Here is a 19,483-nt window from a genome sequence, read left to right as displayed (position 1 = left end):
TCAAGTCGCATAAATTAAATAACTATTATACTGTTACGCAGAGGGGTTGTTTTATTAACCTGCCAGATGTTTTCATGTTTCGTAAAAAGTTACTCAGCAAAGAAGCAGACCCTCTGTCTCATTTTGATGACGTTTACAATTTCAGTTTACTGAGGAACTGCCACTGGTTTCGTAGAAGCAATTTTTTATATCAAAAACACACACTTCCTCCCGTCAAACAGGTACGACAGCGCTCTTCATCGTCTATATACATTATTTAGACTGATGATGTAGGAAAATCATGTTATCGTTTATAAAAATCAATGCTGAAATAGAGTCGTGTTGACCCCATGACAGCTTAGCTTGCTATTCCACAAGCTAGCTAACTAGCGTTAGCTAACTAGCCCTGATGCAGGCAGGACGGTCACTGCTACTAGCTAACCCGAATAGCTAGTCAGCTAACTAGCGTCAAGTAGCTAAAGCTGGTACTAAATTGCTTAATAGGTGACATGACAGTTTTGAAATCGTGTAAAAATGCATATATGAGAAGCTAGCTCCATAAAGTAATACAAGTTATGACAGTTATGTGCTGAACTAAACTGAAGGGTAACCGTGACAACAACACATTATAGCGACTGAGCACTGAACAAGCAAACAGTCCTGGTGGCCGTTAATGACAGCCAGTCCATATGTTCGCTGCTCCCCGACAAACTGTCAGCAGGAGTAAGTGTGTTATCGATTTATATTTTCTTGAATGTCATGCCAGAAATTTCTTACGTCGTCAGAGGGAAAAAGCACAGTGTGGATAAAATCAATCAAGAGTGAAAAACGTATGATCAGGCAAGAATATAAGGTTATTTACATGTGGTATAGTTCATATAGTAAATGGAAAGAAACTGTAAAGAGGACTTGAAAACATCCGAAAGTTTATTGTGATCAATGTCAAGAGATAAAGTAACAGTAAGAGTAGTTAATTAAGTAAATAAGTAAGATAATAGTAGAGCATGTTCTTATAACTTGCAGAAAATATGAGCGACAGAGACAAGAAATGTTTGTGGAATTGTTCAGAAGAGATGATTGGAGACTGATGTAAAGAGTGCACCAGGTTAAACTGTGGAGGTAGTGGAGAGGGCAGAAGACACATATTTAGACATTTTTAGGACAAATGGACTGACTAAGAACATGGTAGATTTATTTATTATTTGGATAGTGTTGTATAATGACCTTAAGTTGTCCTAGGTCTGTATCCAAATCACAGAACCAAAACAGCATTATAGTAAGGTATATGGTATATGGAGGTACTATAGTGCTGCAGAGGTGCCCTAAATCTTGTTCTCCAGATGCAAAAACAATAATTCCCTCTAATGGTAAATCATCTTTATTTCATATTGTGCAGCTCTAAATTGTAGTTCCCTTTTTGCCACTCACAAAAAATGTTAACTACAAAAGTTATATACAGTAGAATGGTTTAATAAATGCTAAGACATTAAAGTAACAATAACTGTAGAATGACCGTATTAACTGAGCAAGGAAGGGCTTTAAATCCTGAAGGCAGTGATGCAACAACAGAGATGCTGGATGCCTGAAAAGAAAGATGATGTACTGACCCTTAAGTGTCCATATAATGTTGACTTCAAGCCAATGTTATTTATAAAGAATATTAAATACAGACTGTGGAATATATACGTACATATATACATACATTTTTTGCAGTGATCCCTCAAATGTGGTTATCAAACAGTTGTGTCAAAAGTATGTAATTGAGGCAGGATATTTTACAATGCACTGAAACAGTAAACTGTCATCAGTGTTTTCAGATCAAATATGCATAAATGCTGTCTATAAAGCATGAAAAAAACCCAATTTGCAGATATTGGTCAGCTGAGCTCTAATGGAAAATGATGATGACTTCATAACAACAAGGGAAGAAATAAGGTTGTCTGTTTTGATTGATTGGAATTTATAGTAGGGTTGTGGCAAAGATGATGCCTTTGTCCATTGTGACGGCTGACAGTCATCAACTATTGAGCTCTCTACCATCATAAAATTGTTATTTGAGGTAGTGTGTCCCCTCAGAGTTTGCATAGAGATGTTGCCTAAATTCTGATTTCAACATGTGAGAGACGAAATAAAAAGAATTTGTTGCTGCTGTTAATTGCACTATGTCTTCATGTTGTGTTTATTATTTTCTTTTTAACACAACTAATTTACTGACGTGGTAAAGACAAAGACCCTTTTGGACTCGGCAACAATATCACCATCCGTCGCAGTGTTTCACTGTGGACATTGTCATATGCCAGTTTTGTAGACATTGTCCAACCCTAGTTTACAGTGATCTTAATGTGATCATTGATTGACTATAAAGACTTCATTATCTTCAAACCTAACAATCCTTAAGACAAAACCCTCTCATATTGGGAGTGCATGATCTATTGTGCATCCTTGACATGATAAAGTTTGGGAACCTCTGTATTATGTTGAAATGTATAGAATAATGTAGTTGATGTCACTTTGTACATGCTGTACGCTGTTCTCCCTTAAATACCAGTCGCATTCTGAGATCTACAGCATAGACAGCAGTGTGTTGTTGTTCTTGTTGTTATTATTATTATTCTTTAGTTGATTTAAAAAAAAATCCACCTAATTAACATGCTATTGGCTAAGATAATCATGTTTATACCATTCTAATGTGCATGGAATAACAATATTATATGACTTTTTTTTGTCTTGACATTGGCATTATTGATAAACCTGTAACAAGTGACCCCTAGGGTTCTATGTGTATGTGGAAATATACTGCACAGGCTCATGGTCTTGTTCTGTTGTTACTTAGTTGTTGCCTCCTTGCTCCTTAAGGCTGGGATCTTGAATGGAGTGAGTGTTGAGCCCCAGTGAGATGACTGACCAGGGCAACAACAACCAGAACATCTCCTGCAACCCCTTCGCTGCCCTCTTCAGCTCACTGGCTGATGCCAAGCAGTTTGCATCAGGCCAGAAACCACAACAACTGTCTGCTGAACCACCATGTGAGTAAAGTTATCAGAACTACTGCAGACAGTCCTCCAATAAGAAGTTAGTGCTTTTGTGGATCAGTGTAGACATCTTAAAGTGAATGTGTGTTTGAAAAGAAAATGCATGTACATAAATGCGTATATAACATAATGTCAGTATTAGAGAAGCATCAGTGTTTTTTCTCGTATGTATAGGTCATAGTGTATCTTGTATCACAGTGGAGGACTCAGGAGAGAGCCAGTCAGAGTCAGAAAACTCTGTGTCAGACAGCGTTGATGACAATGACGACTCCGTGGCAGAGATCAGCCGCTCCTTCAGGTCCCGGCAGGAGCTGTGTGAACAGCTCAATGTCAATCACATGATCCAGCGAATATTTCTCATCACTCTGGACAACAGTAAGTAACATGACAAAAATAACAGGACATTGATTTGGAACTTATCCCTGTCATACATCACATTATTGTAGGACTCAGGTCTATTGAATATGTGTTCATCTGTTAAAATGAGACAAACAGCCATCAAAGCTTAAAGTTTGGCTGTCACTGTTTGCAGAGATTCCAGTGTGCGCTGGAAGTTCCAAACACTTATTAAATAAACCAGAGAGATACAGTGAATTACATAAATCACATTATCCTGTTTGAGGTGTGTCTTTGTCCAGATGCTGTTTAGGACCTGGCTACTGACCTTCACTTGATTTTTTGAGTCTGGAACAGATTCTACAGATCGAAACATAGAAACTGAAGTGAAAGGTGTCGTGTTGCTGACATAATGCTGATATGACTGCCAACAGATCATTTTTACTATCTATTTTTGCTGAGACCTATGTGCGTCTTGCCCCAAAAAATCGGCGAGATGCTGATCTGTAGAGGAAGTCGCTCGCACCAGAGCAGTGCTGCTCAGGTGAGCTGTGTGGATGTTATGAGTTGTTTCTAAACTGCACATCCATGGTTAATATGTGTGCCAAATGCAAAGTGGGAAGCTCTGTGATGCAGAAGTGCTGCTCAGGTCAGCAGTGTTTCAGTCACTATAGTTACGTGGATGCTCTGTCTCTCTGTGAAACTTTCTCATGATCCCCAGCCTCCTCACATCTACACACATATCAGCCATTACTCTTTATGTCTATAGTACATATCAGTGTGATGTGTATTCTATCTATATTTGAATGAGGGAGAGATAATTTTGATTTAATGTCTCACTAGATTAATAGGTCTTTTACTAGTGAGACTCAGGCTCGTACAAAAATGTGGGTATTGTGAATATTTAATTGATGTGAAGAATAAACCTATTGCCAATTAAAGACACAATAGCACATTATGTTAACAGCTTTTCGTTTAATAGAGGTTTCACGCAATACTGAAATTACATACTTTGAAATTATGTTAAAACAGACTAGTAACAGAAAAGCTGTTCAGAGGCATCTTGTTCCCTTCAACCCTGTTGGTCTTGAATATTTAAATATAGTGTAGACCTTTTCACAATTTGATGGCTGCATAAGAGAACAGCAGCAATCATTATATGTGGGATGGTGCTAAATCTCAGAATTTTACATGTCATGCTATTTATTTAGCAGGAGTTAAGGGCTAAATTTGGGGGTGTCCTCTGTAAATTATTTTACAAATTGTCAGTGTGGAATATGACGTGACCTCATGAAAATATTTCAGTCAAAAAAAAATTTTTTTTGCTTTAATCTATGCAGTCATTGCACATTTATGATATTAAGTTAATTATTTAAAGATACATTTTTGGTGCATAAAATGAGCTGCCCTTAAAATACTAACAGCAAACAGGGTAGTGGCAAAAACAAAAAACAAATATTTGCAGACATATCAACACTATGGACAACTTGTACTCACAAATTAAGTTGTTAGGTTACAAACTCACTCCTTAACCACTTCACACCTTCTGTCACTGCCTGATTCTGCTGTGTCTTCATCACCCCTGGATTCACAGTCCTGTCAAAGTTGTTGCAAAGTTAACACCCCTCAGGTGCTCTATTCCCTGTTGCCAAAGCGGCCTCCCATGGTCTTAGAGGCTGCATCCTTACTTATTAATGGCAGCTACAGCACAGTTAGCAGCAGAGAACTGGTGAGAGAAAAGGGTCTCTGTTGCAGCAATCCCTGGGATTATAACAACAAGGAGCAGCTCCCAAATGGAATTTGAGATGTTTTTTTTCTTCTCCAACTAAGGGGTAAATGAAAACATGAAAATGTAGTTGGCTAAAACAAATGGTTAAGCCAGTTAAACAGCCCTAGTATTTTCTGTAGTAACCTGTCTTCAGGCAAGTGTAAAACCTTGGGTGTTAGACAGGGTTGCTGAGTCAGATCAGATAATCCATGTTGACCCTTTACATGACCACAAAACCATTTTCCCTTTCCTAAATCTTGAAAGGACATTCATCACCCACTGGTGGCTAGCTCCACTATCTGTCACAAATTCTGCCTGTCTATGTTAGCAGAGGGGACATGGGCCAGTTCAAAAAAGTCAAATTACACATAAATTTTTTTTCCCCCAAAGATGGTTTCTGCCAGCTGTTATGATGCTGATGTATGTTGAAGTACTCTTTTTTTTTTATCAGTTTAGTTTTAATTAGTTATTTGATGATTGACAGTTGAGCCCAGGTGAGAGGGACCTCACAATCACGCATCACTACTTTGCAGACTCTGGCTCCAAAAGATGTCATGCATAATGGCAGTGCTCATATCTGGGATATTTTGATTTAATTTTTATGTAGTGGGAGGAAGTGGAACTGTGTTGTACATCTATAGTCAGTGCACTAGACAGACAGACAGGTCATGTAACTGTGTTGTACCATAATAGTAGCATAGTCTCCTCTGTTATTGTTCATGGTAATGTCAGATACTGCTAGCTATCTTAAAAGTGAAATTTTAAGTTTCCAGTAAGTCCTGCAACAAATGACTCACCAGCCTGTAAGACAATACAAAGACCTCGCACACTGTGAAGTCTGGCTGTGAGACGGCTGGGTCTCTTCGTCACTGAGACTGCCTCAGGGTGAGTCATAGTGCTCAGGAAATGCAGACTAAAAGCCCCCTGTTTTCACATAGAGCGTCTTTAATGAATTCCTCTGCTACCTCAGTCTGAAATAAACCAGAGTAAATACATGCCGTGCATTTAATCCTCCTGTGTCTTATTTATCTGTCTGATGTTGATGTTAATGCTGTTGATTTATTTCCCAACTATAATTAATCCAGTATTCTTACTTTGAGTGGTTTAAGCTGTGCGGTTTATGATTTGAGCAGACTTGATTTGATGGAATCTGGTTTTATTCTCACCCCCAGGTGACCCCAGTCTTAGAGGAGGTAATGGGATCCCTCCTCGCTGTGTTTACTTGGAGGAGATGGCTGCAGATCTGGATGGACAGGACTGGCTAGACATGGACAACATAGAACAGGTCAGTTGTCAGCAACATGTTTTGCAGTCATCAATCTATTCTCCCCATCTGGTGTTTCTCTCTTCACAATAAATCACAAAATGTTTGGCACAGTTGGTAAAGAAATGGCAACCTCGGTCTAATGCAAGACAATGAGACATGTAGAATAGATAAAGTTGGATTATGTTAAAAAAAAGAAAGAAAGAGAAATGTAAGTAATATATATAGGTGTATGTGTGTGTGTGTGTGTGTGTGTGTGTGTGTATATATTATTCTCTGTGCTTAAAGGTGTATGGATGAGTAAGCAGATATTTCACATGGATTGATTTGTGTCTGTGATCTTCCACTCTGTCCTCCAGGCTCTGTTTAATCGTCTGCTGCTGCTAGAGCCAGGAAACCACCTCATTTACATGACGTCATGCAGTGCTGTTAACTTGTCTGCTGACCGTGATGCTGGAGAGAAAAGTGCCATCCCTTACCTTTTTGCTTGTTACCAGAGGGCCAAAGAAGAGGTGCGACTTTTTCCTACAGGACTGTAATTGTAGTACTTTAATACAGCTATTTCCAGAGGGTTCTGGCTGTTAAAAGATGATATCTGGTAATTGGAACATAAAAATAACCTATGCTCCTCCATAATTCGGTGACTTGATTATCTGTGCACCAGGTGACAAAGGTACCAGAGAAGTTACTGTCATTTGCTGTTCGCTGCAAGAACCTCACAGTTTCTAACGCACGGACAGTCCTGCTCACCCCAGAGATCTACATCAGCCAGAATGTCTATGAACAGCTTCTGGACCTGCTGTTGGAAGGTTTCCGTGGAGCACGTAGGTTCAGGATTGGGCTTATTTAGGCCTTCTGTGCTTGTGTATTTGTACTTCCCCTGCCTCTCACTTTTTGATCTTGTTATCTCTCTTGATGTCTGTGGTAAAGCTTTGTTTCAAGTTTCATTTTTCAGTTTCTTACAAAGTCTCTGTGTTTCAGAGCCAGAGGAGGTGGTTGAGTTTGTGGAGGAGGTCATTGCTGGTATACTCTCTGACCAGGAGGTGCGCACTTTTGAGGAGGTGATAGTACCAGTGTTTGATATCTTCCAGGGACGCATCAAAGACTTGGACCTGTGCCAGCCTCTCCTCTACTCCTACCTAGATGTTCTGCTCTATTTCAGCCACCATAAAGATATTGCCAAGGTCAGGAGACACACAGGGATGTTTGCAAACGTTATCATAAAACTGCCTTCTTACAACATTTCAGTGCTCACTAATAATCAAGTTATTACAGAATCATAATCAGATGGTGCTTTTTCTTCTGGTTTTGCTAGGTATTGGTGGAACACATTCAGCCCAAAGACCCAGCTAATGGTTTACAGTACCAGAAGAGCTTACTGGGAACAGTTTTGAGTATTTCCTGCTTGTTAAAAACCCCAGGTGTGGTGGAGGGACATGGCTATTTCCTGAACCCCTCTCGCTCCAGTGGCCAGGAGACAAAAGTTGAGGAGGCCAGCATTCATGAGGTAAACAGATTCTTTTTAGTTTGATGTTTCTGTTTGATTGACGTAGTGCACATTTTAAATTTTTTTTCAGCTTTAAACAAATTTATATTAATGTACTGGGATGAAATGCATCAAGGTTCTTAATATTGACATTTCTTTATAATTTTATAAAAATCTGTATTTCATCCATTGGACATGGGTTTAAAATGGCTCAACCAAGTGTTTTAAATCACCCTGAACTTTGCAAGCCCAATGCTGACAGAGGTGATCTTTGGGCTCATGCTGCCCATCTCCCCCAGCCCCTGAGTGGATGTCTGTTGAGCGGTGCTCATTTTCAAATATATGCTGGTCAAAAAACAGCATCCTCAGGAGTTTACATTATTTTTTGCCAATGCACCACTTGGTATTTTATTAATTTTGGTGCTTTTGATGACTGTAGAAGCACTACTGGACTGCATTCTTTCCCTTGACTAGGATCCCATTAAAAAAACAGGGCTATGGCTATGTACTGACAGTGCCCTTTAGACAGCCTCTCTGAACTGCTAGCATTAGGTTGGGTAGCTCGAACACAAACTTTTTCAAACAGGGCCACAAAATGTATTTCTAGTGACTATCAAAGCCCCAGCAAACTCTCTTGTGTCCCCAGCATTTCTTTGTATTTTCAGTGTTTCTCCACAGACATGGAGAGTCTGTAAGCAGCTGCCCATGGTTGGTTTGCTTTGACTACTACCTGTTACTGAGCAGTGCTCAGTCTTTGACTATCGATATTTCCTTACCTTCCGCATCACACACTAAGTAGCCACAAGGTCAACCCCCTTATGGGCGTTGTCCTACCTCAACCTCCTCCTCAGCCCCTTGCCCATTTCTTTCAGCATTTTTCAAAATCATGCAATGGGTGGAGATTGGCTCAGACTTACTTTAAAGATAATGCCATACACTGATTGTCAAACTACACTTGTATCAGTGCTAATGATCTTTACTTGCCTTGTGTTGCAGTTTATGGGTCAGTTTCATGACAAGCTGCACCAGATCTTGAAAAACCTGCTCCAGCGATCTGGTGAGACACGCCACTTGCTGCTCTCTTGGTTGGGCAGCTGTCTGCAGGCTAATGCCGGTCGGGCCAAGATTTGGGCCAATCAGATGCCAGAGATTTTCTTCCAGATGTATGCCTCAGATGCATTCTTCTTAAACTTGGGTGCAGCACTGCTGAAGCTGTGCCAGCCTTTCTGCAGGCCACGTTCACCTAAACTGCTCACCTTTAACCCTACCTACTGCGCCCTCAAGGAGCTGAGCGAAGAAGAGAGGCGCAATCGCAATGTGCATGCAACAGGTTAATACATGTGAAAACAAGTGTCAGTAACCCTTCCCTTTTACCATTTTGAAAGGATAGTTAAGATTATTTAAAGTGGGACTGTATGAGGTACTTATTGATAGTCGCTGTATTAACTACAGTAGATGGTGGTCAATACAACTGGCAAGGAAGCTAAGCAATGTACAGCTGTATATGGAGTCAGCAACAAATGGTATATCAACTACTTAAAATAGGACCAATTAATGTTATGTGTGTGTGTGTGTGTGTGCATGTGTGTGCGTGTGTGTGCGTGTGTGTGTGTGTGTGTGTGTGTGTGTGTGTGTGTGTGTGTGTGTGTGTGTGTGTTCTTATCTTATTATAACAACACTGTCAGAAAAGGCTGTCTGTCTGAAGTAAAACAATGAAAATATTCTAAAAATAAAATACACTTAAACTCATTTTTCTTCTAAGCGGACTGTTTTTGGATGGCTATAATACCTTTTGTCACTTTTCCCATCCACAACAGTTAATTCCTGAGCTTCTGTGCTGGTACTCTCGCTGCTTCTCCTAACTGGTATTGTGTCAAGTACCATCTACTGTTGTTAATACACTGACTATTGATAAGTACCTCCTACAACACCTATCTAACAGTCCAAGCTATCCCTTTTAATACACTATTTCATAATATCTGTCTATCAGTATTAGTGCAGCAGCTGTGGTGGAAAGAGGGTTTATAGCGGTTTGACAGCCGTTTTTTAATAGCGGTAGGATTTTCCCAGCGTATACATTACATTTCATGACTAAATGATCCCCCATCTCCTCTACCAGGACTTGACAAGGAAACCTGTCTGATCCCTGTGCCCCCTCAACAGCCGGTGGAGTCTGCACAGTCTTACAGCCTGCTAACTGAAAACCTCATCCTCACACAACTCACCCTGCATCTAGGCTTCCACAGGTACATACCTTCAAACAAACACCAAAATAACTTCCATAAAGAAATGAAAGAGAGAATGCAGTGTACTGTAAGTTCCTCATGTTAGCAGCATATGTTAACCTGTGTTGTCTTGTTCTGTTTGTGTCCACACACCTGTGTGCATGCATAATGTGCTGCATGTGCAGACTCCATGAGCAGATGGTGAAGATGAACCAGTCTCTCCACCGGCTCCAGGTGACGTGGCAGGAGGCCCAGCGAACAGGCAACCCAATGTCGGAACAGCTCCTGGAGCAGTTTGAGCGTCTGATGATTGTTTATCTGTCAACCAAAGCTGCCACCACGCAGCCCGCCATGCTGCAATGTTGCCTTAACCTCCAAGCCTCCACTGGTGCTCTGCTGGTGCAGCTTGGTATGGGGAACCAGGGGCCTGAACATGTAGCACTCAGTTTCCCTCTGCCCTCCCTACAGAATACTATGCTGTGTTATGTACCAGGTAGGTTCAAGTCCCCTTCACACTACAAATACAGTGGAACAGAAAGCAAGCAAGCAAATTTTATTTATATAGCACTTTTCACAGACACCAGTCACGATGTGCGTCACAGTCAGAGAAATAATATCAAATAAAGAAAACAAAAATAAAACACCAAACAAAATATACACAGGGAAGACAAGACTAAGACATAAAATACCACATGCTACCTAAATACCTGAGTCCGAACGCAAGCTTATGGGCTGCCAATTGGAAAGCTGTCTTCCCCGAGTCTTGAAACGCGTCCCAGATAAATTAAAGTCTCTGCGTGTTCAGTATTTTTTGTAGCTTCTAATGGAATATCTGTGGTTTGAAGTAGAGCTGCACAATATATCGTTTGAGCATCGTCATCGCAATGTATGTGTGCGCAATAGTCACATTGCAGGTCCTGCGATGTAGGAGGCAAATGAACTAAACGTGTTCTCATCTAATTTCAAGGGTACCTGACACACACTGCGCGCAGCGATCCACTAATCGCAATCGTTCTTAATCAGTTTGCCAAAGCAGACCACACCCCCGCATATGGAGGGAGTTGCAAGATCAGTGCAGGTTAATTGTCCACAAGATGGCAGCAGTGCAGCATAACATAAAGTGCTATTCAAGTCATCTGGTGAAAATTCCTGTATTTTTTCATATCGCAATATATATCGCAGGGTTAAAAAATATCGCAATGTCAGTTTTTTCCAACATCGTGCAGCCCTAGTTTGAAGTTTAGTTTCTTTCCTGCCTTGCTGTTTGTACTTTCAGGTATCTGTTTTATTTTACTGTTTTATGTTCGCTTGTTTAAGTTAATGCAGCTGAGTGTTGTCTTTCCATCATTGCTGATCCAAGCTGGAGCTGATAAATGCTTCTGACTATTGCAGAGTCATTTGACCCATGAATGAATGCCGATTATACCCTTTCCCATTTAAGACAAAAGCCAGATGTTAGTGGGGTTTTTTATCCAGTGTAAAAGTGGGCTTGAGGGTACCCAGGGTGGAGGACCTATTAGCTTGGCTGGTGTGGGCATGCAGAAGGTCTGTAATATACTGTGGAGCCTGGCTATGTAGTGTTCTATAAGTGATCACCAAAACTTTAAAATGAATTCTAAAATTAATGGGAAGTTAATGCAAAGAATTTAAAATGGTTACATAATTGTTGGATTTTGTTTAAACCCAGACAGTAGCGCAACTAGCTGTGATTGTCTCTTTTTTACTTTCTACATTGGAGTAGGTGAAACAGTCAGTGTTTCATATTAACAAATGCTGAGGATACAATGCCTTGCCAGCAAGTATTTAATAATATTTTAGACCATTTGATTGTAAAAATTTACTTTTTAAATAATGTTTGAGTTTATAAAGTACTGCAGCATTCAGGTTAATAAAAATGTCAGTCTAAATACATTTGAACCTGATATTTAACTCTAACTATACACAGATGACTACAAAAAGTTTTGAAAATTAATGCAGTTAAGCTGTGCATGTAAGTGGTTAGTCACGCATAGTACAATTATTCATTCATGCTCAACATTCCTTCATATGATAGTCATTGCTTAAGTGTGTCTTCTGTTTGGCAGAGTTTTTTGCAGAGAACTTGGGAGACTTTTTCATCTTCCTGCGTCGATTTGCAGACGATGTTTTGGAGACTTCTGCAGAGAGTCTGGAGCAGATTCTTAATTTCATCACTGTCTTCATGGGTAACGTAGAGAGGTATATTCATTCATTCATTCATTTATTCATTCATTCAACCTTAATTTATATTCGATAGATCATTGAAGTGCAAGTCTATTAAAAGAACAGAAAAGAAAAAACAGCAATGATACACATTAACAGAGAAAAGGCAATACCACAGTTAGGTAATAAGAGGACAATTAAAACTTTCCAATTAGGGAAAATAGTCTCATCTGACACAAATAAAGTATAAATTAAAATAAAGTTATGTTAAAAAAAAAAAGTTTTCAATTAAGGTAGGTGGTTTGCTAAGTAATTCAAGTCTAAAATGAAATATGGTAAAACAAGTACAAGTAGAGGTTGTACAGTTTAAAAACAAATTTCTAAAATAAACAGGTATAAGTGTATTGATTTTAAGAAGGTGCTGTGTTTTGTTCCAGCAGTCAGATACACTGCAATTAAAAGCAGTTTTCCCAAGATCAGACTTAATTCATGGAACATAAAGCAAAAGCCAGTCAGCAGAGTGGGTGTCATCAATCCCTTCTGAGTGGTGAATTAACTCTTGGGCTTTAAAGGTGCATGCCATCTTGGAATTGTTAACATAGTGGCTCAGTATCATATTGATTCAGTCCCTCCTATCCTGTTTGCACAACAGGATGAAGAACCCTCATTTAAGAGCAAAGCTTGCAGAGGTCTTAGAGGCGGTGATGCCCCACATGGAGCCGGTGGCTCCTGGTGCTGTCCAGCCAATCGTGTTCCAGCGAGAAAGAGTCTTCTGTTCCTATAGACATGCACCTCAGCTGGCCGAGGCCCTCATCACTGTGTTCGTAGACATTGAATTCACAGGTGAAGTAGCTATATTCCTACATGTTTTGACTTTGTAGTGCTAGTAGTAGATAGAAACAGTATTGAACTGATGAACTGTACTGAAGAAACTCTTATTTACATCCATAGACTGCTTAAAAGGTGCTGTCGCCAGTATGTTTATTTGAAAAGAACCTGATTGCAATGCATTTTTGAGTGAAAACGTCATGTATCACAATAAGGAATGATTTGGGTTTTTTTTATAGTCAGGTGAAGCTGTTAAGAGGTTTGATTGTGCGTGTACAACTGTATGTGTTCTGCAGATCAAGATAGAAGATAAGTTAGAAATAGAAGGTAGCAATGATGAAGCATGTTTGATTTTTTTCAGGTGATCCTCATCAATTTGAACAGAAGTTCAACTACAGAAGACCCATGTATCCCATCCTCAAGTATATGTGGGGCAAAGAGAACTATAGAGAGAGTATCAAGGTAATAAGAAATGTGTATCTTTGAGATTACTCATCCAAGGAAACTGCCTTTTCAAAACCAAGATAACAGCCTGATGGTTTTGCCTATTAAAAAGAAGCTCACAGTTTTAATCATTTTTGGTGTGGCTTTAGTTTGTTCTTGTGGCCGTTGTGAGACCTTTTAGGTGCTTTTGATCACCTCCAAAAATCTAGCCCAAACAAATACTTAAAATCTATTTCTTGAAGAACATTCTCAACTAAAGATTCCCTCACCATTGAAAGCATAATAAGTCCATAAAAATGTGTCCTGACCACATACTGTTGACTGCAGTATAATAATGATAGTGTCGTATTAACATTGCAAGAATGTTGGCACAGGAAAAATATAAATGTGGTGTTAATATTTTGTGGTGGGTGTACATAAAAATCTTCTTCAAATCGGCTATGAGGTGTATTATGGAGTTTATGATTGGGCAAATTCATTAATGGCAGACATTGATTTTTGGTGACAAGCAGCAAATAAACTCCTTTTTCTAGTGTGAAAGGAGTAGTAGTGAGGAAGATGGAGAAAAAGATGGGGAAAGAAAACACCCTGAGGTGGGCTATTATAGCCCTACAATGGACTAGTAAATTGTTGCATGCTACAATAGACTTTGACCCATTGTGACCCATAATAGTCATAGTGTAAAGGCAAAGAAGGAATGAATGTAAACAAAAACGGGCATGCATGTACCACCACATGAGTGTTTATTGGTAAACCATAGTTAATTAATCAGATTGATCTCAATGTGCTCTTAATTTAATTTGACATCTCTTGTTTCAGCATTTGGCACACTATGCATCTGAGAACCTGGAGGCCATGAACCCCCCTCTCTTCCTCAGGTTCCTCAACTTACTGATGAACGATGCCATCTATTTACTGGATGAGGCTATTCAGGTAAGACTGAGTTATCATCAATACAAGACAAAACTTCAACACAAATTTTTGCAAGTAGTGTTTGTAGTATACATTAGATAGATGTAGATAGATAATTACCCTCATGTTTTCACATCTGTTTGCCTGGTGTTCATTTTGCCAAAAATGTTAAAGGAACTATATTATGCATTTGGGGTTTCCCCTCTACTTCAACATGTTATAAAGCTTTATGTGCATGTAAAAGGTCTGCAAAGTCACAAAGACCAAGGTCCACGTCAAAGGGAGTTACTCATTCCTACAGAAAACACTGCCCCTGAATTGTATGAAACACCTCATTTGTAATCTAGCCTTTGTTCTGTTACTTGGTAATATCACCATGTAACATGTGCATTATGCACAGCTAGTTTGGGATGGAATATAAAGTGGGCATGGAACCGTAGCCCAGAGATATACTTGCTTTTAACTATGCATTCACATAAGCAGTCTTGCTTTCTCTCTGTCAATTTGGAGCAATGGTTGTGTACATCCTCAGAAATTAACACTAAACAAGTGTGAACGTGTGGTAAAAAGCAAGTACATCTCTGGCCGTAAAGAGGCAGGAGCTAAAACTGATTGTTTCAGACAGAGGGTGAATAGATGTGCTATGGCCAGTATGAGAAAAATAATGTTTTTTGAACTTGAAAGTATGTAACCCTTTTCTAGTATAATACGACCACTTTAATTAATTTAAATACTCATAACTAAAACCTGTATTCCTTTTGTTATTTTAGCTGTTTTTATTCTGGTGAGACTGTTATATCATTAACTTAACAAAAGAATAAGATGGATACCCTCTCTTCTTGTGTTGTAGTACTTGAGTAAAATTAAGGTTCTGCAGCTGGAGCGGGATCGAGGGGAGTGGGAAGGCCTGGCCCCCGATGCCCGAAGAGAGAAGGAGTCGAGCCTGCAGCTGTTTGGACAGCTGGGACGCTTCCACAATATCATGTCCAATGAGACCATCGGCACACTGGCCTTCCTCACCTCAGGTCAGCCAGAAAAGATTTCACTCTTCATATTGATTAATCCATGATCATATTGATTGATACATGGTTTTTATTTTTTCATTTTCCTCATTTCCAGAGATTAAGGGGATCTTTGTGCACCCCTTCCTGGCCGAGAGGATCATCTCCATGTTGAACTACTTCCTGCAGCATCTGGTGGGTCCTAAGATGGGTGCCCTCAAAGTCAAAGACTTCAGTGAGTTTGACTTCAAGCCCCAGCAGCTTGTCTCTGACATCTGTACCATCTACCTGAATCTGGGGTATGTTTGAACACTCCTCTCAATGGAATTCTTAACAGTTGAGAAGATAAATGTTAAAAAATAGATTTAACAGTTGTTTTTTTAAATATACATTTTTTCACTTGTATAATTTTACTTGCAGTCTTTTATTGGTGCTATATCCTCTGGAGAGGATGCTGAGTGTGATTACTTTTGTGGTTTCCAGTTTTTAAAAAGTTTGTCTTTGTCTTTGGCAGTGATGAGGAGAATTTCTGTGCTACAGTCCCAAAGGATGGACGATCGTACTCTCCTACCCTTTTCTCCCAAACAGTTAGGGTACTAAAGAAGATAAACAAACCTGGGGACATGATTGTGGCTTTTGGACTCCTTGCTGACAAAATAAAGGTATGATTTGACTTTAAAACTGTTTGCCAGAGAGAACATTGTAATACATGTTTGTATTATGAATCACTGCATTGTTTACTTTGGTGAATAAAGGTAGAAATATTCTAAATGTTTGATGTTATTGTGTCTGTGTTTTAGTCTCATGCAGACAGACAGCAGCAGGAAGAGGAGACGTATTCAGATGCGCCAGATGAGTTCTTGGATCCCATCATGTCCACGCTGATGCTGGATCCTGTTCTTCTCCCCTCCTCCAATGTCACAGTTGACCGCTCGACTATAGCAAGACATCTCCTCAGGTTGGTTACTTCCTATGAAGCACTGAAATTCTCTTGAGATTAGGCTTGAGCAGTATCAACATATTATGGCCACACCAGGGTACTTAGAAATCACGAAGATATGATTTTCTATACTGCCCAAAAAAAGACTCTCCTCTTTCTATTAAACTGATATGGACATGGTGTATAAAAGTGATGCATTGTAGTGCACAGCACGAGCCACCAGAGGTCCGAATTGGTATGTGACAATGTCTTCACTGGCTTACCACTGTAGCTAACCACCACTTTCCACTGTCCCTCTGACGGCAGTCTCAGTCAGCTGAGAAAAGTCAGGTTCACATCACCAGTGTAGAGTGGAGGCAGATGAATTCTCACATCGCTGCTGGGCAAGCTTCTGAAACTGGGAAGTCAGAATTTCCGAGTTCGCAGTTGGAAATTTCATCTAGAAATACCCCCTGGAGTCGGATTTCATCTCAGAAAGTGGAACCTCACCAACCCTGACCTCAAAATCAAATATGGCTGCTCCACAATCAGTGGTCATGAAACCTGTTTATTAGCGGTTGTGTCTCAGTAAATCAGTTGTACCCACAATGCTGTCTGTGGACTGTTGCTACACTATTTGTATGCACAAAATACAGCAGAATTCTTGTTATCATGCACAAAAAAGTTCTCTAAACTTGTAGTACTGGAAAGCTTCGCTGAGGAAGTTAGGCTAAGAAAATAAGTATAAAAAATATCAAAATGTTTTATATAATTGAAAGAAGTGCACACAGCAGCTCACAGAAACATCTTGGGTTCATCTAACTGGGCAGATTTAATAACAAAATAATAAATCGGACATAATGCAGCAACAGCTTATGTCACCAACTTAACTTTGCCAGTAGCTCCTGCATTACAGCAACTCTTGAGGGGACACTACTTCCATTGCAGAGGGCTTTTAAAACAAATACCATCATATAAAAAGAGAGATTCTACCCAGCCCGCATGAGATCCTTCTGACTTTTCTTGTCTCTGGTGTGTCCTCCTTGCAGTGACCAGACAGACCCTTTTAACCGCAGTCCTCTAACCATGGACCAGATCAGGCCAAACGAGGAACTCAAGCAGCAGATCTTACAGTGGCTGGATAAGCATAAGCAGGAGAGGCTGCAGCTGGGACCCAGTGGCTAGCCGCGATCCCTCGCTGTGATAAACAACGACTGCATCCTTGTTTTCTCTCCCGGCTCACATCTTGCGTGCTCCCCTGCTTCTTGGCTAACCCATGGTGTGCTTGCCTCTGTGGATCTCCTCTGACTCCTCTGGTCCAACTAACATTGCATCAGCCTTTTCACGCAGCCTTCATGCTCAGTGGATTCTCTCTGTGACAACAGTCCAGGCAAACTGTAGCCCACCGGCTGGTGACAACGTACAAATCCATGCACAGTAGCTGTTCAACTCCCATGATGCCCTACGGTAACAATAGTAGGGTTCAACCTCTGGTTCCTCTCTCCCTGAATACTGTGTATTGATTAGTTATTATTGCTATCAGAACTGTGGCCAGAAGTATCAGTTTCAACAGGACTTGTTGAATGTACTGTATGACTACTGACTGACCAGCTGGCCCTAACCAGATTTTATACTGCGAGGTAAGTATTTTTGGGAACTCTTGAGGCAGAACATGGATGAGATCATTTATGATTTGAGCTCTATTTCACCTTCATGAAGAATATATTACACATTGCCTTTTAAAGATGTCGAACACCCTAGATTTTAGCACTTTTGGTTTAATCTCAAGCAGCATTGTAAATAAAATTAGCAATTAAAAGTAAGGCAACTGAATTTAATTGTGTGTGACTTTTATTTTAGTGGAAATAATCTGGATTTACTGGATTTACAGTATTTGCTTGTTCATTGTAATTAGACACCTGTAGCACAAACCCATGCTGTGTGAAATCTGTATTTAAACATGTATAGATGAGGATCTTCCACTCTGCAAATGCACCTGCCTTTAATCAAGCACTGATTAAAAAGCTCGTTAGGATCTGAGAGCTTGCTAATTAATGGGTTGTTGGATATAAGGATAAAAGGTGTTTCAGTTACTCTACAGTAATTACACTATTTGAACTACATTTAGGGTGTTGTACACACACATACAAATTAATACCAGATGCATACTAAAGCTGTTTGATTGTTGAATATGGCAATTACACAGCAAATGTAGAAGCTGCTCACAGACCTTATAAGTTAATGCCAAAGGACAGTGGTGTCACAGCTTCAGTGTCAAAAGCAAACAGAAAATTTGTGTAATATTTAAGTGTTAATTACTTGGAAAAGCATTTATGCTCACAATTTGTCTCAACTGTGAATTTAAAATTAGGGTTGCCCAGATACCAGTATCAGAAATGTCTTCAAAAACCTAAAATGCTGGAGTACGTGAGTCTATGCAGATGTCATGTAATTTACTGTCCCTGAAACGGGACACTTCTACTTCTCATTTTTTAACTGAGCCGGGCCATACAACAATGATAGCGATCATATCACATCCATACAGGGTTAGTGGTACACAGCTGTTGAAAAATAATAATTTATATTTTATGTTTTTTAATACATGGTTCAGTACTCTGTATCAACCGACATGCAAAGTTCAGGTATTGGAATTTGTATTAGGATGGAAAAAACAGTGTAGGAACATTTCTGTTTAAAGTCACTACAAGGAGGATTAATGTTTTGTTCATCTTGAAGCCCCTGTGGACAAAAGCAGGGGTGATTCTGCCATTATAGAGGCATCAGTAATAAATTGAGACAGTTTCATTTCATTATATCAATATCAGCTCCCTTCAAAGCTATAGAAGACATAAAACAACTTTTTTCAGTGACTGCGTTGTATTCTTCATGACAAGTAAACTGATCCTTGAGTAAAATCTGTGAAATACCACTTGAAGACACTGAGCTGTGTTATTTAGCACCAAACGATTGCTTTCGATTTCAGTTTCCGATTTTTCAAACTGGAAAAACACAGTGGCTGTTCTGGAGATCAAATTTGTCCTGAACTATCCACCCAAGTCAGGCTGAATAAATCTGAGGTGAAAAATAAACCATGCAGTTGCAGAACCA

At 39.7% G+C, this 19,483-nt stretch overlaps 1 protein-coding gene across 1 annotated transcript; it reads left to right on the top strand.

Annotated features, from left to right (window-relative positions):
- Window positions 1-125: 125 nt before the first annotated feature.
- Window positions 126-18,208, top strand: ube4a (ubiquitination factor E4A (UFD2 homolog, yeast)). Its single transcript, XM_084716976.1, has 20 exons — window positions 126-221; window positions 2,836-3,005; window positions 3,210-3,386; window positions 6,288-6,400; window positions 6,739-6,891; window positions 7,044-7,203; window positions 7,361-7,563; window positions 7,695-7,886; window positions 8,862-9,195; window positions 9,985-10,111; window positions 10,276-10,583; window positions 12,175-12,307; window positions 12,924-13,114; window positions 13,461-13,561; window positions 14,363-14,476; window positions 15,306-15,480; window positions 15,575-15,755; window positions 15,971-16,118; window positions 16,257-16,414; window positions 17,425-18,208. The coding sequence occupies exons 2-20, from the start codon at window positions 2,876-2,878 to the stop codon at window positions 17,558-17,560; spliced, it is 3,234 nt and encodes a 1,077-aa protein (XP_084573102.1). The 5' UTR covers window positions 126-221; window positions 2,836-2,875; the 3' UTR covers window positions 17,561-18,208.
- Window positions 18,209-19,483: the final 1,275 nt, after the last annotated feature.

This window comes from Lutjanus erythropterus, chromosome 4 (genome assembly GCF_056507025.1).
Source record: "Lutjanus erythropterus isolate fLutEry1 chromosome 4, fLutEry1.hap2, whole genome shotgun sequence".
Lineage (NCBI taxonomy): Eukaryota > Metazoa > Chordata > Actinopteri > Lutjaniformes > Lutjanidae > Lutjanus > Lutjanus erythropterus.
This window is presented reverse-complemented; position numbering and strand designations above follow the sequence as displayed.

Coding starts and splice junctions, on each gene's coding strand:
- ube4a (XM_084716976.1), top strand. CDS start 2,876: ATGACTGACCAGGGCAACAACAACCAGAACATCTCCTGCAACCCCTTC. Junction 6,401..6,738: donor ACATGGACAACATAGAACAG/GTCAGTTGTCAG, acceptor TCTGTCCTCCAG/GCTCTGTTTAATCGTCTGCT. Junction 14,477..15,305: donor TACTGGATGAGGCTATTCAG/GTAAGACTGAGT, acceptor CTTGTGTTGTAG/TACTTGAGTAAAATTAAGGT.